General features: G+C 29.2%; 3 protein-coding genes and 2 long non-coding RNA genes across 5 annotated transcripts; 2 read left to right on the top strand and 3 right to left on the bottom strand.

The window, feature by feature from the left end:
- The first annotated feature begins 415 nt into the window (after window positions 1-415).
- On the top strand, window positions 416-1,024 carry LOC113363932. Its single transcript, XR_003365987.1, has 3 exons — window positions 416-550; window positions 652-919; window positions 994-1,024. It is a non-coding gene; the product is annotated as an uncharacterized LOC113363932 (long non-coding RNA).
- Window positions 1,025-1,293: 269 nt separating this feature from the next.
- On the top strand, window positions 1,294-1,976 carry LOC113363987. The gene is made up of 3 exons (XR_003365998.1): window positions 1,294-1,543; window positions 1,618-1,753; window positions 1,842-1,976. It is a non-coding gene; the product is annotated as an uncharacterized LOC113363987 (long non-coding RNA).
- Window positions 1,977-3,658: 1,682 nt separating this feature from the next.
- On the bottom strand, window positions 3,659-17,328 carry LOC113391155 (zinc finger protein 43-like). The gene is made up of 5 exons (XM_026627114.1): window positions 17,322-17,328; window positions 16,694-17,230; window positions 12,550-12,939; window positions 12,380-12,504; window positions 3,659-4,672 (listed from the first exon to the last, which is right to left on the bottom strand). The coding sequence occupies exons 1-5, from the start codon at window positions 17,326-17,328 to the stop codon at window positions 3,659-3,661; spliced, it is 2,073 nt and encodes a 690-aa protein (XP_026482899.1).
- Window positions 17,329-19,907: 2,579 nt separating this feature from the next.
- Window positions 19,908-20,501, bottom strand: LOC113391154 (zinc finger protein 595-like). Its single transcript, XM_026627113.1, has one exon. It carries the CDS (start codon window positions 20,454-20,456, stop codon window positions 19,908-19,910), a length of 549 nt encoding a protein of 182 aa, XP_026482898.1. The 5' UTR covers window positions 20,457-20,501.
- Window positions 20,502-20,503: 2 nt separating this feature from the next.
- Window positions 20,504-21,616, bottom strand: LOC113391153 (zinc finger protein 525-like; the record flags this gene model as incomplete). The annotated part of the gene is made up of 1 exon (XM_026627112.1): window positions 20,504-21,616. A coding segment is annotated over exon 1 (1,050 nt), but the record flags the coding sequence as incomplete, so codon positions are not given.
- Between the last annotated feature and the right edge of the window lie 404 nt (window positions 21,617-22,020).

The following is a 22,020-nucleotide window of genomic DNA, read 5'->3' as shown; positions in this document are numbered from 1 at the left end:
TGTTACGTATAGTTGTGAGCTTTAACCACCGTCGACGCGTTTAAACGTTTACAATACTGCTTTGTTCGCATCTGTCGGTACGTGGCGTGGTACGTTGCACGGTCACATACATGTGCCTTTGAGAATAGCCGTGAAGTGTTTTATGATCGAAATGTCAAATTAAATATAGGTTAACTCGGTCAGTGCATCGTGGACGCATAATTGAGTATTTTATCGTGTATGTTTGAAATGCAAGATATTTCCTTTATTGAAGCGTTATTTATTAATTGCTTTTATATTTAGTGCGAAATCAGTTGTAGAAATTAGTTAAACAGTCAGCTGGAAAAGTATTTAATATGAAACCGACAAACAAGGTGAGTCTAATTGTACTGAAATATATTTTAATTTATAAATTATTATAATAATGTTTAGTCCTTTGCAGTGTATAGGCCGCCTTCAATGCAAAGTCTGTTCATGTATTGTGATAATTGATTTGTCATGTAATAATTGAAATTTCTAACACACCAGTCAGAAACATAACCTCAATTCAGTGATATATGAATAAAGAGAAGTAAGTTATATAGTTTTATACATATTCATTTTTTATAGTTCCATTAGTATCAGAACTATTTAGCTAAGCACAAATTGATATAAGTTGGTTTTCAATTGTAGAGAAAATTATAGTGCTGATAACCCCTACGAAAATGGATTTCAAGCTAGGGAAATTTTCTCCAATAGAGAAGATAAATACAAAGTTAGATAATATATTAGAAATTATTAATCCTTTGTCACCAAAAAAAAAACAAGCAAGGCTTAAAAACATGCAAGAAGAAAAATAAGGACACATATCGATAAATAAGAACACATATTAAGATTAAGTGTTGAAAAGAAAATGAATTGTGGAGTATTTCTTAAGTGATGATATTGTATTACAGAATAGGTATATTAATGTTTTACACAAAGAGAATTTTAACTAATATGATTTAATACTAATTTGTAATGTTTTACTTTTAGGAAATTCACATATTTAATACGAAACCAGGAAAAGTGAGTATAATTGCACTGTTTTTTTTTAATTTACAAATTATTATATTAATGACTAATTAGTTATTTTCAGTATATAGGTCATGTGCAATGCAAATTCTGTTTAGGTATTGTGATAATTGATTTTCACATAATTATTGAAATTTCTGACAGACCAGTCAAAAATCACATAACCTCAGTGATATGATACGAATATTAGAGGTAGATAAGTGTAATATATATGGTATCATACATATTCTTTATAATTTCATTAGTATCAGAACTATTCAGTTAAGCAAAAACTGATATAAATTGCTTTTCAATTGTAGAGAAAGAGTGCTCATAACCCCTATGGGTTATGTCAAAATGGAATTCAAACTAGGGAAAATTACTCTAATCAAGAAGATAAATTGTCACCAAAGAAACATGCAAGAAGGAAAACAAAGAATGCACTGGATATCACACATTATATGGATTAAGTGTTGAAGAGAACATGAATTGTTGAGTATTTCGAGTCTGATGATCTTGCATTACAGAATTGGTATATTAAGGTTCTACATGAAGAGAATTTTAACTAATATGATTCAGTACTAATTTGTAGTGTTTTACTTTTAGGTAATTCAGATCTTGAAAATTAATAGGATAAAATCAATGCAAGAAAATTGAGTGTGTGTTCATGGAATAATTATCTCTGTCATATGATCGTAGGAACTACATAGTCATTAACTTCAAATAATGAGTATGTTTAGAGGTAATGTTCACAAATGACTAATTTGTTCACAATGTTTTCAATTCAAAATTTGTGTACAATGTTTCTAAGATGTTTGGTTCTATTTTAGATACATTAACAGATGCAAGTGAGTTGAACATATTTAACGCAAGACTTAACTTTGCCAAGTCTGATTTAACTGAAGTTGCCAAGAGAGTTAAACATAATACATATTATGAATAAATAAATAATTATTTTTATAGGCTAACATTTTATGGACTATCAAATTTTAGTTTTCTAATGTTAACTATGTAATATGTAAATTTTGTATATTGTAAATGATAATATTTAATAAAATTACTAAATATCCGAAATTATTATTAATATTCTATATTTGCAGGAAATTTAATTAAATAAGTATGTAACATAAATGACACCTACACGCTTTTTTATTCAATTTAGATACGTAGCAAAAATGTAACCGCGGTGTATTAGTGTGCAACGAAACAGCCGTTACGTTTTTGCCCGCGAAATAGATGCTTCTGTGTGCCTCCCAGGTTACGTACCTGGTTCGTGCGGACGTGCCGGCGTTACGTAACGTTCATGGCTTTGTTACGTTTTGTGGTTTACTGGGTCATAAATTAAATTATTTTTTATTGATTAAGTCGATTAATTACACATATCGGGAAGTTCATGTGACTTGCCTCAAGGCTAAATACCAAACCAACTAGTTCATTTTTAAAATCTCTATAAAATAACTGATAATTTGATGAACATATGTCTAATGATCATTCTTGACCGACAAATATTTCCTCTTTACTTTTTCCTCTGTATCTCCGAAACCGTTGGACCTGGTTTACCAAAAATTTCATCAGTTCGTCAACACAAATAAAATGGTGAATGATACAAATCGGACGCTCCGTTCTCTCAAAAATCTCTTACAAATTTTAGCACTTTTTGCACCGTATCTTCAAAACGGCTCGGCCTGCCTTTATCAAAAACTAATCAGCACGTCTCCTTGTCAATACGAATCGTATGTTTATTGAATTATTCAAATCGGTTGACCCGTGTTGCCGATATCGTCGACGAAAATTTGTATCAGCACATACACACATACATCCATTTTTTTAAGCTATGACAAAATGTTCACAAAACCTTAAAACGTAAAAATTTTTATTTTTTGATTTTTTTTTGCGATTACTATAACTTAGCCTACGGACAGTTAAAAAAAACTATAATTAACCATGGTTACCTATTAGTTATCTATCAGGTTAAAAATGTTTAAAGAAATTAGAAAATGTGGTAGACATATTGGTTTAATTTTCTTATTTTTTTTAAATGCGAGTTAAAATAATACATGCCTGCGACCATCAATTTTAACATATCTACCACCATAGATAAACAAGTATAATATTATACTTGTTTATCTATGGTGGTAATAATACATACATAATAATACGCTTGACGCGCATACCTAACATAATAATAAATAAGCAACAAGTTGTTATTTATTTAAATTATATAAATCTATTTGAATTGTTCATAAGCACATGTACATCTTTATATATTAATAAAATATAACATAATATATATTCACAGATTCTTTATTTGAGGCATTTTCAACGAACTTATCTGGTGGCACACATACAAAATTGTAGCAATGATTCACTAATTTATTTTAAATCTATATTTGGTGAAATATAACTTTGTGAATATCCAAATACACTCTGCTGACTAAGATGAGTATTTGTATTCGAACCTGAAACTAATGGTTGCTAATCCTCATTAATAATAATTTATAAAAATTAAAATATGAATAAGAAATTATAAAACAAGATACATATTATGTAGTGTTTACTGTGTATTTCATATAATTTATACATTTCATTACATGCAAGGAAGTTTTACAATATTTAAATTTAAGTAAACAAATATGCTTATATTTCATTAATCTTCACCACGCTTCTGACTATGAAGTGCCATGTGTCTCTTCAAATCGCCCGATTGAGTAAATTTTTTATTACATACTTTACATTTATCATAATGCTCTCTTTTATGAATCAGCATGTGTATTTTCAGATTACCAGATTGTGTAAATTTCTTATTGCATATATTGCATTCATGGGGACGTACTCCACTGTGTATGAGCATGTGTCTTTTTAGACTACCTGATTGGGTGAATGTCTTGTTGCATATATTACATTCTTGAGAGCGCTCGCCACTGTGAATGCACATGTGGCTTTTTAGAGTAGTTAAATGTTTGAATGTCTTGTTGCATATATTGCATTCATGGGGACGTACTCGACTGTGTGTCAGCATGTGACGTTTCAGATCATTTGATTGTGTAAATTTCTTATTGCATATATTGCATTCATAGGGACGTACTCCGCTGTGTGTCAGCATGTGACGTTTCAGATCATTTGATTGTGTAAATTTTTTATTGCATATATTGCATTCATGGGGACGTACTCCACTATGCATCAGCATGTGACGTTTCAGATTACCTCTTTCTGTGAAAGTCTTTTTGCATATATGGCATTCATTGGCGCGCTCACCACTGTGAATGGGCATGTGCCTTTTCAGAACACTTAATCGATCAAAAGCCTTGTAACAGATTTCGCATTTGAAAGAACTTTCTTTGCTATGAATAGTAATATGATCGGCCATATGCTCTTTTAAATGATCTGATTCTGCAAATGTTCTATTGCAAACCTCACATTCATAAGTTGATGACTCAACTAACTCATGTTTGACTTCTTCAATTTTCACCTCGGAATTCATGAATCTTTCTAAACACGTATCATCATCTTCAGAACACGATTCAGATTTAACAATAACATCAGGATCATCAAGTTCATCCTCCATTTCAAGTTTAATGTCTTCTGGTGAATATTCTGGTGGTTCAATTTTAATTGTTTGATCATTCATAGACATAATTGTTTCCTCCGACATTTTTAAATACTTTCACAAAAAAAAATTAGAAAGTAGATGTGTGCTAAATAATAGTCTAGTTTTACCAATAATTTTTTTCAACGTGATAAATAATTTCAACTTTTACATTTTTATTTGGCATTTAAAGGCTTTATTATTTGAAATTGAAGCATAGAGAGAGAGTATATTTCTAGAAAGATGAGACATTAATCGTGGCGCGTCTTTTAAAATTGTTTATGGTTCTAGTGTTCTAGTGTCGCTATGTGTGTGACTGCAGCGCCAGACTAGATCTGAACTACGTGAGGCTATCAGTATGCGCTTTTCATGTGTTTTTATATTTTTGTGTTATGAATAATAATAAATAAGTTACATCAAACAAACAAATATTAAACGCTTCCCGCTACACGTCAAGATGGATCCTCCACAAAGACACAGATATACCTACTCCCACTACAATTCAAGAACATATCAATAGTTGCAAATAGTTATAAGAACAGAATTGACGTCCATCCTAATCAACTAGCATATCATTTATACCAGAAAGTCCAGCCGATCAGACTCAAAAGATAAATACCTGGAGACCTATTATAATTTAATTAATTATAATACTTTCATTTACTACATTTTATTGTTTGTTTCCCCTGAAAGTTAAAGTTGAATAGTTATTGACATTTTAAAATTTACTAAATATACTTAAATCACAGGTAAGTGCAATGATAAAATAAATAAAGATGTGCTGTAAACAATTATGAGGTTGTGGTGCTTAACTTATGTAATAATGATACAAATATTTTATTAGTAGAATAAATAAATAATAATTTAATTTACTGATTTTTAAAATTATTTTTTGTCATACCAAAGACGGACATTATTATAAAGACATGATTTGAGTCCATTACCCATCAAATAAAATTCCAGCCGGAAACAATGACCAAGGGAAAAAACTATATTAACTTTTTGAGATTTGTTAATTAAAGGAAATATTGTTGGAAATTAGCTAGTACTTGATTTTTACATGAAAAGGTTACTACAAATACAATCATATGGCTTGGGAACCCATGGTGATTCATCAACACTACAAAATATATATTATTCATTATTTCAACCTTGTATTAATTAAACTGTTTGCATTTTTTTTTGCTTTTATTCAGTAAATTTTGATAATATAACAATTTATTGGCTTCTAAATTTTCTTTTTGCTAAACATAAAAAATTTACAACAATTTAAATACTCCGAATTATTTTTTTTTCATAATAATAAGATTATGATACTTAGGGACTGATTCTGTCGCATCACAGAAACAAGTTATGGCAAGGCCATGTTATGAAAAACTTTCCATGATATTGAAAAAAGCCATGCGGTCAGGCAAATTTTACAAGTTATCTGATAGTAAGCATAACCAAGAAGCCGCACAAATGTCAAAAAACGATGTTAGATAACAGTTTGTTTCTGATACAGCTTTATAACATATGAGTGACGTTTGCAGTTTATGTGTAAAACGCCTGAATGAACAGAAAATACATGATATTTTGACAGTTTCATCATGATTCATTAGCTTAATGTGTATGGAAGTCGAAGCGTAACATGGCCTTGCCCTAACATTTTTCTGTTGTGCGGCAGAATCCCTAAGGGATCAAATTAGCTTTTCAACAGCAGCTATCTACTAGTTCACGTTGATTTAATTTCCATTTGGCTGTAGGAAATTTATAGAATTCACACTGACTTTTCTTACTGTTGTTTTTACAATCTACTACGCAACAACATTGTTGTCTCATTTTTAACTTCCCGTAGGGTAAGTTATTGTAATCGTCCAAAAATCTAAATTGAAAATTTTTGCATTTCTTGGCGTTTTGAAGGTTTCTGAACATTTTGGCATACCTCAGAAAAAATGGATGTGTGTGTGCTTTGTGTGTCCGCATTTTTTCGTTCACGTTTTTGGGCGCACGGATTAACCAATTTGAATGGTTCAAAAAGCATTCGATTCCTATTGATAGGGAGATGTGCTGATTAGTTTTGGCAAACGCAGGTCGAGCCAAAACGGAGATGAAAAGCAAAGAAAATAGAAATCGAGTTTTTGAGAGAACGGAGCAACCGATTTGAATGATCCAAAAAACATTCAATTAGGAATGATTGGGACAAGTGGTTATTAGTTTTTGGCAAAGGCAGGCCCAGCCATTCCAAAAATACAGAGCTAAATGTGCAAAAAATGGCAATTTTTGAGAAAACTAAGCGTCCGATTTAAATGATTCAAAAAACTTTCTGTTTGTTTTAACAAAATAATTGATTTTGGAAAAAAAATGTTTTTTTCAAATATTTTTTTTTGTATATCGAAAATAATTCAGATTTTATTTTTAATGCTGACTAAAGTTCTAGTATACTTTAAACAAATAATTTCAACTTTGCAATTCCGTTTATATAATTCTTATCAATATTAGACAATGTTACAATATTTATAATAATCTATTTGAAAACATTCAATATTCCTCGAACATTTCCTTACGGTACAGGAAGTTCCAGCAATTTGCCTGAAGAAACGATGCCATACACCCCACTAGTTATTTAATTTATTTACATTTGAAATAAAATAATATTTCACGCGTATTTGTTTACTATTTTGGTTATAATAGCCTCCTGTAGTGCTCAAAATGATCACTACAAGCGCTTCAGACAATTTGAGTACCCCTTGCATGCCTTCACACATAGCGAATATGTTTCTACTCTCACCACTGCTGTAAATGAACTCTATGCTTCAAATGTCAAATAATAAATGTAAAAGTTGCATTTATTTATCACATTGACTAAAATTATTGGTATTATTATTTAGCAAACTATTATTTAGCATACAACTATTTTTTAATTTTTTTGTGAAAATATTTAAAAATGTCGGAAGAAACAATTATGTCTATGAATGAATGGGCAGTTAAAATTGAACCACCCGAATATTCACCAGAAGACATTAAACTCGAAATGGAGGATGAATTTGATGATCCTGATGTTGCTATTAAATCTGAATCGTGTTCTGAAGATGATGATACGTATTTAGAAAGATTTATGAATTCCGAGGTGAAAATTGAAGAAGTCAAACAGGAGTTAGTCGAGACATCAACTTATGAATGTGACATTTGCAATAGATCATTTGCTGAAACACATCATTTAAAAGAGCATATGATCGAACATATGCCTAATAATACTAAAGAAAATCCTTTCAAATACGAAATTTGTTACAAGGCTTTTGATCGATTAAGTGTTCTGAAAAGGCACATGCTCATTCACAGTGGTGAGCGTTCCCCATGAATGCAATATATGCAAAAAGACTTTCACAGCAAGAGGTAATCTGAAACGTCACATGCTGATGCATAGTGGAGTACGTCCTCATGAATGCAATATATGCAATAAGAAATTTACACAATCAAGTCATCTGAAAAGTCACATGCTGACGCACAAAGGAGTACGCCCTCATGAATGCAATATATGTATCAAGACATTTTCAAAAAGAGGTCATCTGAAAAGTCACATGCTGATACACAGTGGAGTACTCACTCATGAATGCAATATATGCAATAAGAAATTTACACTATTACATTATCTGAAAATGCACATGCTGATACACAGTGGTGAGCGTCCCCATGAATGCAATATATGCAAAAAGACATTCACAAAATCAAATAATCTGAAACGTCACATGCTGTTACATAGTGGAGTACGCACTCATGAATGTAATATATGCAATAAGAAATTTACACAATCTACTCATCTTAAAAAACACATGCTGATTCATAAACGAGAGCATTCCTGTAAATGTGAAGTATGTAATAAGGAATTTACTCAATCAAATGATTTGAAGAGACACATGGAACTTCATAGTCAAAAGTGTGGTGAAGATCAATGAAATATAAATAATTGTTATATTTGTTTACTTCAATTTAAATATTGTAAAATTTTTCTTGCATGTAGTGTAATGTATAAATTATATGAAATACACAGTAAACACTACATAATATCTATCTTGTTTTATAATTTCTTATTCATGTTTTAATTTTTATAAATCAAGTATTATTAATGAAGATTAGCAACCATTAGTTTCAGGTTCAAATACAAATACCAATCTTGGTCAGCAGGCAGCTCATACGTCAAATGTCAAATGGTTTTGACTTTGTTCAATTAAATTTAATAGGGTGTTTCAGATGAATATTATTTAATTGTAGTGAGTAGTTTCATTTGTACACAGAAACATTACTAAACGTTTCGAAAGTGTTATTAGACACTCAAAATATAATTTTTTTTTAAATGTTATTACTTTCACACTCTTTCTTGGAAAACGTATTTATTTCAAATCCTGTACTCTAAAAGCACTCATTTGTATAATTTTATACTCATTTGTATTTATAGAATAGTTTTTAGATTATATTTTCTTTAGGTTATTTGAATTAAGATCCTAAATTTAGTATCGATCGAAGAGAACATTTTGTCGAATAATTTATTTCGAGTTATATCAAACAACACAAAACATAACTTTGGAACGCGCACATGTAAAAATTTCATTAATGTGCACACAAAATTACGAGATCTTCTGAAAAGAAATATTATACAATTGGTAGTATTAAAATGAGTTTACCAGAAAAATAATTCACTTTGTTTATATTTTTTGAGGCTTGACAAATCTCCTACAATTTTGAAGGAATTCCTTCCAACTGCCACGAAGAGTTTTATATAAAATACGAAAAGCTCAATTTTACATAAAAAACAATATTTTCATCACAGCAACATGTTGCCTGTAAATGAAGAAATTCAACAAAAAACAGAATTATTATTATATTTATATTATCATTATTATTATATTATTATTATCTTATTATTTCTGATATTGTTATTTTGTTATATTTATTATCATCTTTCACTTATTGTTTTTATTCTACTTTATTGTTTTTCTAGTATTATTTTTATAATTCAGAAATTTTACTTATTAGTTATATTATAATAATAATTATTATTATTTGCTTTTGTTTTATAATTAAATTAACATACTACGAATATCATTTTATTGAAAATTCTATCCTTTATTTTGTGCTCTTTTTATTAAATTTATATAATTGTTCATTATTGTCACTAGATGTTAATTATTTAGCAGTTGTAACAAATATAGTGATTAAAAAAAAGAGCTGGCCCATTCTAACATTTATTTTTTAATATATTTTAATGTTAAAACGTGTCGGCCATTTTGTGGTACAGAGACATTTTTCTGTATTTTTTGAAATAACTGCTAAATTACTTATTATAACTAAATACAGTCTTCAACAAAGTTGTAGCTGAATAAATTTTTCAACAAAAATGTAGTATAATTCTTGCTTATATTTTTAAAATATATTTAAACTTCCACAATGTTGAAAACGTGTCGGCCATTTTGTTGTGCAAAGACATTGTTTCTTGTTTTCAATAACTTTTAAATTATTTATTATTACTGAAAACAGTCTTTGACAAAATTATAGCTGAATAAATTTTCTAAAACATTTTCATTTTCAAACAAAAATGTTGTAATTAATGTTGAAAACGTGTCGGCCATTTTATGGTACAAAGACATTTTTTCTGTATTTTGTTAATAACTCTTAAGTTACTGATTATAACTAAATACTATCTTTGATAAAAATATTGCTTAATAAATTTTCTAATACATTTTTCCCAGACAAACATATTGTAAAATTTCTAATTCTATTTTAAAATTTTTTTTGAAGTTTATATAGCATATTTCTGGAAGACAATTTTTGGTATTATAATACCAAACAAATAATAACAATATATTGTTACTAACTTCTAAGTTACGTGTTCAATCTAAATATAATATTAGATGAACATGTAGCTAGATTAATTATATTTATTTTAAGTCTATTAAAAATCTTATATTGTAAAATCAGTGCTAATATATTTAAAATATTTTCAAAATTACATTATGCTTCAAAGATTACTTGATCATGGAGGAGTGTACTGCATTGTGCAAAAACATTTTTTTATATAAACTATAAACCTTTGTATTTTTAGTCTTATGCGTATATTATAGTTTATTCATTTTTGTAAAATAAGATAAAATTTAGATTAGAACGTAGTACAAAAATACAAAGCAAACCGTTGGGTTTTCCATCTAGAAAATGCCACTAGATGAAAAACTAGAATTTCAAAAACCAAATACTCAATGTCTATCTATAGACAGATTGTAATTAATATGTAAAGAAATTTAATAACTTTTAAACTGCTTTTCAAAATTAATCACAGTCTTAGAGAAAATTATACCTAAACAATTTTTTCAAAATATTGTCCAACAATAAAATAATGCAAAACTAGTGCAAATATTTTTAAAATATTTATAAACTTGCATAAAGCTAAAAACACTTAGATCGTGCCTGGACATTTTTTTTATATTTATATCAATAGCTTCTAAACTATAATAGATAATCAAATATAATCTTATACAAAATTAAAGCTAATTAGATTATCTAAAATAATTACTATATAACACTTTTAAAAAACTAGTGCAAACTGACTAGTGGTGCCTTAAGGCTAATAGCTGGACAACAATTTTTGTTTTTAAAATGATTGATTTTATTTTAAATTGTAGGTATGATTTACTAATAATATAATATTCCTTGTGAATATCTAATATCACTACTGCTGACCAAGATTGGTATTTGTATTTGAACCTGAAACCAATGGTTACTAATCCTTATTAATAATACTTAATTCATAAAAATTAAAATAATAAAAAATTATGAAATAATATTGATATTATATAGTGTTTACTGTATATCTCATACTATTTATACATTCCATTTTGCAATGCAAGAAAATTTTACAATATTTAAATTTAAGTAAACAAATATGCTTATGTTTCATTGATCTTCATCACGCTTCTGACTATGAAGTACCATATGTCTCTTCAAACCCTTCGATTGAGTAAATTTCTTATTACATACTTTATTTATCAAGATGCTCTCGTTTATGATCAGCATGTGTTTTTTTCATATTACTAGATTGTAAATTTCTTATTGCATATATTGCATTCATGAGGACGTACTCCGCTGTGTGTCAGCATGTGACATTTAAGATTACCTCTTTCTGTGAATGTCTTTTTGCATTTATGGCATTCATGGGGACGCTCACCACTGTGTATCAGCATGTGACTTTTCAGATTACTTGATTGCTTGAATGTCTTGTTGCATATAATACATTCATAAGGGCGCTCACCACTGTGAATGAGCATGTGAGATTTTAGATCACTTAAAAGTGTGAATGTATTATTGCATATATTGCATTCATGAGTACGTACTTCACTATGGATCAGCATGTGATGCCTCAGATTATTTGACTGCGTGAATGTTTTTTTGCATATATTGCATTCATAAGGACGCTCACCACTGTGAAAGCGCATGTGGGATTTAAGAGTATCTAAAAGTCTGAATGTCTTTTTGCATATATTGCATTCATGAGGCCTTAATCCAGTGTGAATGACCATGTGACGATTCAGATGAGTTGATTGTGTAAATTTCTTATTGCATATATTGCATTTGTGGGGACGTACTCCACTGTGTATTAGCATGTGACTTTTCAGATTGCACAATTGTGCAAATGTTTTTTTTGCATATATTGCATTCATGAGGACGTACTCCACTGTGAATGAGCATGTGACTTTTCAAATAACTTGATTTTATGAATGTCTTATTGCATATATTGCATTCATGGGGACGTACACCACTATGCACCAGCATGTGACTTTTCAGATTGCCAGATTGCCTGAATGTTTTTTTGCATATATTGCATTCATAAGGACATACTCCACTATGCATCAGCATGTGACGTTTCAGGTTACCTCTTTCTGTGAAAGTCTTTTTGCATATATTGCATTCATGGGAACGCTCACCACTGTGAATGAGCATGTGCTTTTTCACATTACGTAATTGATTGAAAGTCTTGTAACAGATTTCGCATTTGAAAGGACTTTCTTTGCTATTATTAGGCATATGTTCGATCATATGCTCTTTTAGATGATTTGTTTCTGTAAATGTTCTACTGCAAATGTGACATTCATAAGTTGATGTCTCGACTAACTCCTGTTTGACTTGTTCTTCAATTGTAACCTCGGAATTCATGAATCTTTCTAAACACGTATCATTATCTTCAGAACACGATTCAGATTTAACAGCAACATCAGGATCATCAAATTCATCCTCCATTTCGAGTTTAACGTCTTCTGGTGAATATTCTGGTGGTTCAATTTTAACTGCCCAATCATTCATAGACATAATCGTTTCTTCCGACATTTTTAAATATTTTCACAAAAAAAATTAAAAAATAGTTGTGTGCTAAATAATAGTTTGCTAAATAATAATACCAATAATTTTAGTCAATGTGATAAATAAATTCTCCTTTTACATTTATTATTTGACATTTGAAGCATAGAGTTCATTTACAGCAGTAGAGAGAGTAGAAACATATTCGCTTTATGGGAAGGCATGGAAGCAAAACTCAAATTGACTGAAGCGCTCGTAGTGGCCATTTTGAGCACTACGAGAGGCTATTATAACCAAAATAGCGAACAAATACGTGTGAAATATTATTTTATTTCAAATTTAAATAAATAAAATAGAAATGAAACACCGAAGTTGTTGTTTAGTAAATTGCAAAAACAACAGTAGAAAAAGCGAGTGTAAATTCTATATATTTCCCAAATGGAAATTAAATCAACGTGAACAGTGGATAGCTGCTGTTAAAAAGCTAAACTAAGAAACCGATTCTGCCGCACAACAGAAGAATGTTACGGCAAGGTCATGTTAAGTTCCGACTTCCACACATTATGCATAGTCAGCATAATTAATCTGTCTATAGATAGACGTTGAGTAATTGGTTTTGAAATTCTAGTTCTTCATCTAGTGGCATTTTCTAGATGAAAAACCCATGGTTTTATTTGTATTTTGTATTACTACTAATTAATTTCCCGAAGGAGAAGTTTATGTTTTCATCAAAAAATCCGATTCGCTAATTTTATGTTTTCTCGACGTTTCGAGCCATTCTGAATCGAATGAGACCAAATTTGGAAAAAGTATGTGTGTGTGTGTGTGTGTGTGTGTGCGTGTGCACCAACAGATTTTTTGCCGTAAATCGCCGTTTTCTCAAAACGGCTGGACCGATTATTTAAAAATTTAAAAGCATTCGATGTATCTCGATGAGGACTATTGTTTGCCAGTTTTGTGCGACGATCGGCCTAACCGTTTTTTTCGTAAATAGCAGAGAAGTGAAAAGTCGTTCGTCCACGTTTTAGCCCGCAGTTCTGAATCGATTTTGAAATTCAAAAACCGTTCGAAAGATACTGGTTGGGAATCGTGCTGATTAGTTTTTGGTAGAGATCGGCCGGGCGTTTTCTTGTAATAAAGTTAAAAAAAAAATTCGACGATTTTTATGATTATTTTTTTGACGATAGATACCATAGTCTTCTAGATCATACTAAAATATTACGGCCCTACGACGACTGGTTCAGCTTTAAAATTCGTCAAAGTTTGCAAAAATCAGTATGGTCTTTTTGGCATTTGTCAAAATTTGACTTTTGATCGACGTTTTCTCAAAAACGCCTGAACCGATTTTAGAAATTTAAAAGCCATTTGATGTATTTCGGTGAGGACTATCGTTTGTCAGTTTTGTGCAACGATTTGCCAAGCCGTTTCTTTGTAATTTGGAAATAAGTGTTAAACTTTTCGTCCACATTTAAGCTCATACTACCGAACCGATTTTAAAAAATCAAAAACTGTTCGAAAAAATATTAGTTGGAAATGATACTGATTAATTTTAGGTGAAAATCTACCGAGCCGTTTTCTTCTAATTAACTGTTGAAAAAAAAAAATTAAGCCGATTTTCATGGAACTTATTTTGGCGATATACATCATGTTCTTATAGAACTTACTGCAATTTTACGGCCTTACAACAAGTAGTTTAATTTTAAAAATTCGTCAAAGTTTGCTAAAATTACTATCGTTTTTTTTGAAGTAGTATTGATGAAGTATATTATTTACACATTTTTTTTGATTAAGTCGATTATTTACACATATCGGGAAGTTCATGTAACTTGCCTCAAGGCTAAATACCAAACCAACTAGTTTATATTTTATTTTATTTTACAAAAATAAATAAACTATAATAAACACATAAAATTATAAACAAAAAAGTTTATAGTTTATATAAAAATATGTCTTTGCACAAGGCAGTATATACTCTTCAATGAGTCTTAGAAGTCTTATGTAACTTTGGAACTATTTTAGATATACTAGCACTAAATTTACAATATACGATTTTTAATAAACTTAATAGTTAATTAAGCTATGTTTATTAATAATAACCAAGTTTAAAAATATTTTAAAAATATAAGCTCAGATTTAACAATAATTTTGTCCAAGAAAATGTTTTAGAAAATTTATTCAGCTACCATTTTTTCAAAAATAGTAATTAAGTTATAAAAGTAATTTAAAAATCTTATTAATAAAAATACAGAAAATGTTTTGTATCACAAAATGGCTGACACGTTTTCAACATCATGCAAGTTTCGAAATATTTTAAAAATATAAGCACAAATTTTACAATATTTTTGTTTGAGAAAATGCGGTAACATTTTCTTGAAAATAGTATTTAGTTATAATTAGTATTTTAAAAGTTATTGTTAAAAACACAAAGCAATGTCTTAGTAAACAAAATGGCCGACACGTTTTAACATAAAAAAAACATTAAAAAAACAAAACCATGTTATAACACTATAATTTATATTATAATTTTATATATAAAATTCTTCTGTACAAGTATATGATACTTCTCTTAAACGGCTATTCGGATTTTGATAATTCTTTTTTAGTGTTTGTCGAAGAAAATTTTTAAGATTTAATGAACGTAAAAAAACTATAGTAATATTGTAGAAGAAATGGCAAAAACTTACAAACAACCACTTATCGTTGTTTGACATGAAAACATTTTGAACTATCATCTGCTAGAAATGTTAATTCGCTTGAAATTTGAATTTATCTGAAATTATATGAGCCTAGATAATATTAGAATATTACATACAAGAAAAATATAATGTCTACATTATTATTGCCGAAAAAGCAGCTAAGATGTGCCAGAATAAAATAATATAAAATACAGTCAACCGTATGTTTGGCAAATGAAATTATATGATTCAGTTAATAACTAACGCAATAAGTCCAAAATTGCATATACATTATTTTTTTAAACTTAGCATGTCACATTTGGTTTTACTTTTACTAAATCATTTAACAATACAAAAAAATATTTCTACTTATTAAAAATATGATTTAGAATTTTGTTTCAAGTGTCAAAAATTTATTTGTTTGGCATGGATATAGAATATTTAGCAAGTTGATCTTAGATTGAATAGTGCACATATAAACTAGATTTTACAAATTAATTCACCTAAGATTTGACCATAAACAATAATGTTTATTAAATAATTAGTAAGGAAAATGTACTTTAGAAATTATAATTTCCAAAAACAACTAATATATCGTACGAGATTATAAAAATTAGAGACTAAATTATTGAAGCAATATTATGTTGTGTTGAAAAATCAAGTGTGATATTAGTACGCAGATATTATATTATATTTTTCTGAATTCCTTATACTGCTTATGCTAAGACTATAAATGAATCAGAAAGGCAGAACATCAAATAGGATATTAAAAAGTATAGAATAGGATATTAAAAAAATTGGAACTTTTGAATTGTAGACGTGGGTACAAAACAACGTCTGTTGGGTCATCTAGTATATATATATATATATATATATATTATATATATATATATATATTAATAAATATATTAATATATAGCAATTTTTTTAAAATAAAAAACTAACATTTATTTATTCAGTATGTACACTAATAGATACATGATGTTTATCATTCAGCACAGCATTTTTGTATATTCTGTTGAAACATAGCTCTCTAGTACGATATGCATATATTTTTAATGAATTTGAGAAAATGTTTCAATATTTCTATGACTTTTACCATGTAGCTGCAATGAGCGTTTTGTTCTATATCTATTACCACATTTTTCACACATGAAAGGGCATTCATCAGTATGAACCATTTCATGTCGAATTAGATCTCGTTTAATTTTGTACGTTTTACCACAAGTGGTACATTTAAATGGTCGTTCTAAGCTGTGCATTGTTGAATGCTTTATCAAATTGCTGGAACAAGTATACTTCTTATTGCATATTTCACACTGATAAGGGCAATCTCCTGTATGGATCCTTCGATGTATTGTTAATATGGATTTTCTTTTGAATGATTTATCGCATATCTCACATTTATGAGAATATTCTCCGTTATGAACAATTTGATGATGTTTCAATGTATGTTTATTTTTGAATTTTTTACTGCATAATTCACATACAAGAGGCTGTTCTATACTATGGATAGCTTTATGTTGCGTTAAATCTTCTTTTGTTGCGAATGTTTTATTACATATTGCACAAGCATAAGTACGCTGTCCAGTATGTTTTAATAAATGAAGCTTTAAATGGTTCAGTTTTAGAAACCCTTCATTGCATATTACACATTCGTGAGTGTGTTTTCCAGTATAGTTCAAGTGATGCACTTTTTAATAAGTAATATGTTTGAATGTTTTTACCGCACATCTTGCATTTATGACCTCTTTCTTGAGTATGGATTGATTTATGTTGGGTTAATAATTGCTGTGTTTCGAATATTTTTTTGCATATGTTACATTTATGCAGTTTCGTGTTATAGCTTGTTTGATCTAATCTCAAACAGCATCTTGAAACTCAATAGTTTCCTGTTTTACTATTGTTACCTCTGAATTTAAAAAACGCTCTAAATAAATTCTTCATTTCTGGCTCTCTTTCGTAAACATCTAATTCCTGTTTCACTTGTAGACTTTCATTGGTTCCATTTTAATTGTTAACGTTTGAGTTTCTTTTCTTCAGACATTTTTGGCTTATTGTAATTTATACTTTAAAATCACTAATAAATATCATTTAACGTATTTTATAAAAAATTATTCAAATACAATATAATTCTTTACAAAGATTTTACTTCACTATTTCGTCCTCACCAGTACTACCGATCAGATCAGAATTTTTACTATGAAGTCATCACACTGTCGTGCCAGTCGCGCCAATTCTCTTATCTTTGCGCGCCAATATAGAATGGAGAAATGCGCGCAAAATATGTCAGAGACAATTTATATTTATTTGTACGGAGACATGATTAATAATAATTACAATAATCAAAAATAATGAAAATCATCTAATAATAAATACAAATAATAATAATGCAGAAACTGTCCTCAAGTCTTATAACTAAAAATAGTTGTAAGCGGCATTAGTCTAACTTCATGTTCATGTTCATGTTCTAAAAATGTATGATTATTTAAGAACGGCCGTTAACTGTAATCAGTTGTTACCTATATTTTAGATAAAAGAAATTACCATTTTAGACAGTTCAATCACATAGGAATCTCATGACCAATTTTAAAATTTAATCACATAGGAATCTCAAACTATTGGTGTCTATATTTATATTTTATTATAGCCTTAAGGCAAATTGCTCGAACTTCCCGTACCGTAACCGTAACAAAATGTTCGAGAAATATTAAATGTTTTCATATAGATTATTATAAATACTGTCTAATATTTATAAAAGTTATATAAACTGAATTACGAAATTAAAATTATTTATTTGAAGTATATAAGTGAGCTTTAGAACTTTAGCCAGCATTAAAACCAAAATCTGAATTATTTTCGAGATACAAAAAAAAAAATTTTTAGACAAAAAAAAAATTTAATATTTTTTTTTCCAAAAGCAATTATTTTGTTAAAACAAGCAGAAAGTTTCTTGTACTAAAATATTGTAACATTGTCGAATATTTATAAGAATTATATAAACTGAATTGCAAAGTTGAAATTATTTGTATAAAGTATATTAGAACAGAATAAAAATTAAAATCTGAATTATTTTCGGCATACAAAAAAAAATTTTTTTGAAAAAAAAATTAAAAAAAAAGAAAAATTTGAAACATTTTTTTTTCCAAAAGCAAATATTTTGTTAAAACAAGCAAAAAGTTTTTTTGAATCACTCAAATCGGATGCTTAGTTCTCTCAAAAACTGCCATTTTAGCTCTGTATCTTCAAAATGGCTGGACCTGCCTTTGCCAAAAACTAATAACCACTTCTCCCAATCATTACGAATTAAATGTTTTTTAGGTCATTCAAATCGGATGTTCTCTCAAAAACTCGATTTCTATTTTCTGCATTCTTTGCTCCGTATCTCCGTAACGGCTGGACCTGCCTTTGTCAAAAATTTATCAGCACATTTCCCTATAAAAAGGAATTGAATATTTTTTGAACCATTCCAATCGGTTGACCCGTACGCCGGAAAACGTGAACAAAGAATTGTGTTCGTACATACATACATACGCACATAGATCCATATTTTTTGACGTATGCCAAAGTATTCAGAAACCTTCAAATCGTGAAGAAATGTAAAAATTTTCAATTTCGATTTTTGTACGATTACTATAACTTACTCTACGGGAAGTTAATATTTTTTACAAAAGCAAATTTTTGTGTCAACACATGCATCTTTGAATCAATCAAATCGGATGCTTCATTCTCTCAAAAAATGCTATTTTTTGCACATTTAACTCCCTACCTCCAAAACAGCTGGAACTGCATTTGTCAAAAACTAATCATCACTTCTCGCTATCATTACAAATTGAATGTTTTTTAAATCATTCCAATCGGATGCTCGGATTCTCGCAAAAACTATTGCTTTTTCAATCATTCAAATCGGTTCGGCGGTACTCCCGAGAACGTCGACGAAAAGTTGTATTCATACATCCTTACACACACACACACATCTATTTTTTCTAAGGTGTGTCAGATTGTTCAGAAACCACTAAAACGTGAAGTTATGCGAAAATTTTCATTTTCGATTTTTTGGCTCATTACTATAACTTACAATACGAGTAGTTGATTGTCTTATTTATTTGCTGCAAAAGACAATAAAATTTTAGCGCGGTGGCCGCAAAATGAACAAAAGTAAAAAAAAATTATACTTTGTTATTAAAAATTAGTTTTATTTACACAAAATGCTTATTTCATATTGATACACCTGTGTATATAAATTTCAAAACATTTTCTCTTTTATGGTATATATTTCATAAAAAAAAATTAGAAAAAAATTGATCTTTATTTCAATGTGATTTTTCATGTAGTTGTAAGGTCCGTTTTGCTTTATACGCTTTACCACATGTCTCACATTTAAAAGGGCGTTCTTCACTATGGACAAGATTATGTCGATTTAAATTTGTAATACTTGTAAAAGTTTTACTGCATTTTTCACATTTGTGAAGACATTCTCCAGTGTGGATCCTTTTATGTACATGTAATGTGTATTTTCCAGAAAATGTTTTACTGCATATTTCACAAGTGTAAGAAGTTCTTTCTTCATGGACATACTGGTGCTTCTTTAATATCTCTTTTGTTTTAAATACTTTATTACATATTTCACATGTGCGAGAGCGTTCTCCGGTGTACCCCATTTCACGATGCTTTGATTCCCTTCCTTTATAGCGCAATTCATGTAATTTTAATGTGTATTTTGATACAAATGTTTTATTGCATGTTACACATTTATAAGGATCGTCTGTATGAAAAATTTCGTGTTGGTTTAATGCGAATTTTGTTACAAATCCTTTATTGCATATTGCACATTTATGAGGGTATCCTTGAGTATGCATCATTTTATGTAGTTTTAATGCACGGGTTGTTTTAAATGCTTTATCACATGCCTCGCATTTAAACGGCGTACTCCGGTATGTACAAGTCCATGAAGATTTAATTCCTTTTTTGTTATGAATGCCCTGTTACATATCCCACACTCGTAAGGACGTTCCCCAGTGTGTAGCATTTTATGTCGCTTTAATTCAAATTTTGTTGTAAATGTTTTGTTGCATGTCTCACATTTATAACCGCTTCCTCTGGCATGTACAATTGCATGATAATTTAATTTTTGTTTTGTTGTGAACATTTTACCACATTTTTCACATTTTAGAGGGTTTTCTTTAACATGAATAATTGCATGTTGGATTAATCTATTTCTTATTTTGAATGTTTTATTGCATGTCTCACATTTATAAAGGCGTTCTTCGATATGGATTATTTTATGGGCTCTTAATGCTTGTGGTGTTCCAAATGTTTTGTTGCATATTTCACATTTGTGAGCACGTGTTCCACTGTGCATAGTTAAATGTGCTTTCAAATTATTTAGTAGAATAAACTTTTTAAAGCATATTTCACATTTAAAAGGGAGTTCCCCAGTATGAATCATAATATGTCGCTTTAATCTTTGTAGTGTATTGAATGTTTTGTAGCATATTGCACATTTAGAAAGGGATTTTCCAGCGTGTATCTTTTCATGTATTCTTAATGCGCCTTTACTTGCAAATGTTTTGAGGCATATTTTACATTTGTGAAGTTTTGAATTATGGATTTTTTTACGTTTGCCTGAAACTCTGCCAAAAGATTTGCTACTTTTATTTTTATTATACACTATATTACTTGACTTACAGACATCTTCATAAGGTTTATCTTCTAAGGCAATTTTATTTCTACTTGTGGATGCACCTTGCTCATAAATTGTTTCTTGCTTAATTTCTTCCTCAATTTTTACATCAGAATTCAAAAGAGATATTTGTTGGTTTTCTGGACATATTTCTGTTACCTCATAATCATCTAATTCTTGTTTCACTTGAAGACAATAATCAAATTCTTGTTCTACTTGAGGATATTCGATTGGTTCTATTTTAATGGTTGTGTTTGAATTTGTTTCTTCAGACATTTTCAATAAACTAAATTAACGAACTTATTCTAATTTGCAAGTTTTGAATTAATTATTAATATTTTTTTGTATTTACTTTTAAATTATTTGTTTAAGTACAATACCACTTCATGAAAACTTTGACGTTTCTATTGACACTCAGGTGGCACAACATTGAAACATTGAAAACATTTCAACTGCGAGTTAATCCGCGGCAAAATATTTCATTTCAAATAAAAGATATATTTTAATTAACTTCCCGTAAGGTAAGTTATTGTAATGGGCCGAAAATCGAAATTAAAAATTTTTACATTTCTCGACGTTTTGAAGGTTTCTGAACATTTTGGCATACCTCAGAAAAAATGGATGTGTTTGTGTGTGTGTGTGTGTAGGTATGTATGGATACAATTTTTCGTCTACGTTTTTGGGCGCACGGATCAACCGATTTGAATGGTTCAAAAAACATTCGATTCCTATTGATAAAGAGA

Source organism: Ctenocephalides felis, unplaced genomic scaffold, assembly GCF_003426905.1.
Source record: "Ctenocephalides felis isolate EL2017-DRISC unplaced genomic scaffold, ASM342690v1 CF-g0.4_SCAFFOLD_00845, whole genome shotgun sequence".
NCBI lineage: Eukaryota > Metazoa > Arthropoda > Insecta > Siphonaptera > Pulicidae > Ctenocephalides > Ctenocephalides felis.
Note: the sequence above shows the minus strand (reverse complement) of the source record. Positions and strands in the feature narration are given on the sequence as shown.

What these genes read in the sequence shown, in the direction of transcription:
- LOC113391155 (XM_026627114.1), bottom strand. An exon ending in GCACATGCTCATTCACAGTG is followed by an intron (nt 12,505 to 12,549) that starts GTGAGCGTTCCC and finishes AGACTTTCACAG; the next exon opens with AAAGAGGTAACCTGAAACGT. An exon ending in ACATGCTGGTGCATAGTGGT is followed by an intron (nt 4,673 to 12,379) that starts GTACGTCCCCAT and finishes TTTTTGTGAAAG; the next exon opens with TATTTAAAAATGTCGGAGGA.
- LOC113391154 (XM_026627113.1), bottom strand. Translation starts at nt 20,456, where the DNA reads ATGATGCATACTCAAGGATACCCTCATAAATGTGCAATATGCAATAAA.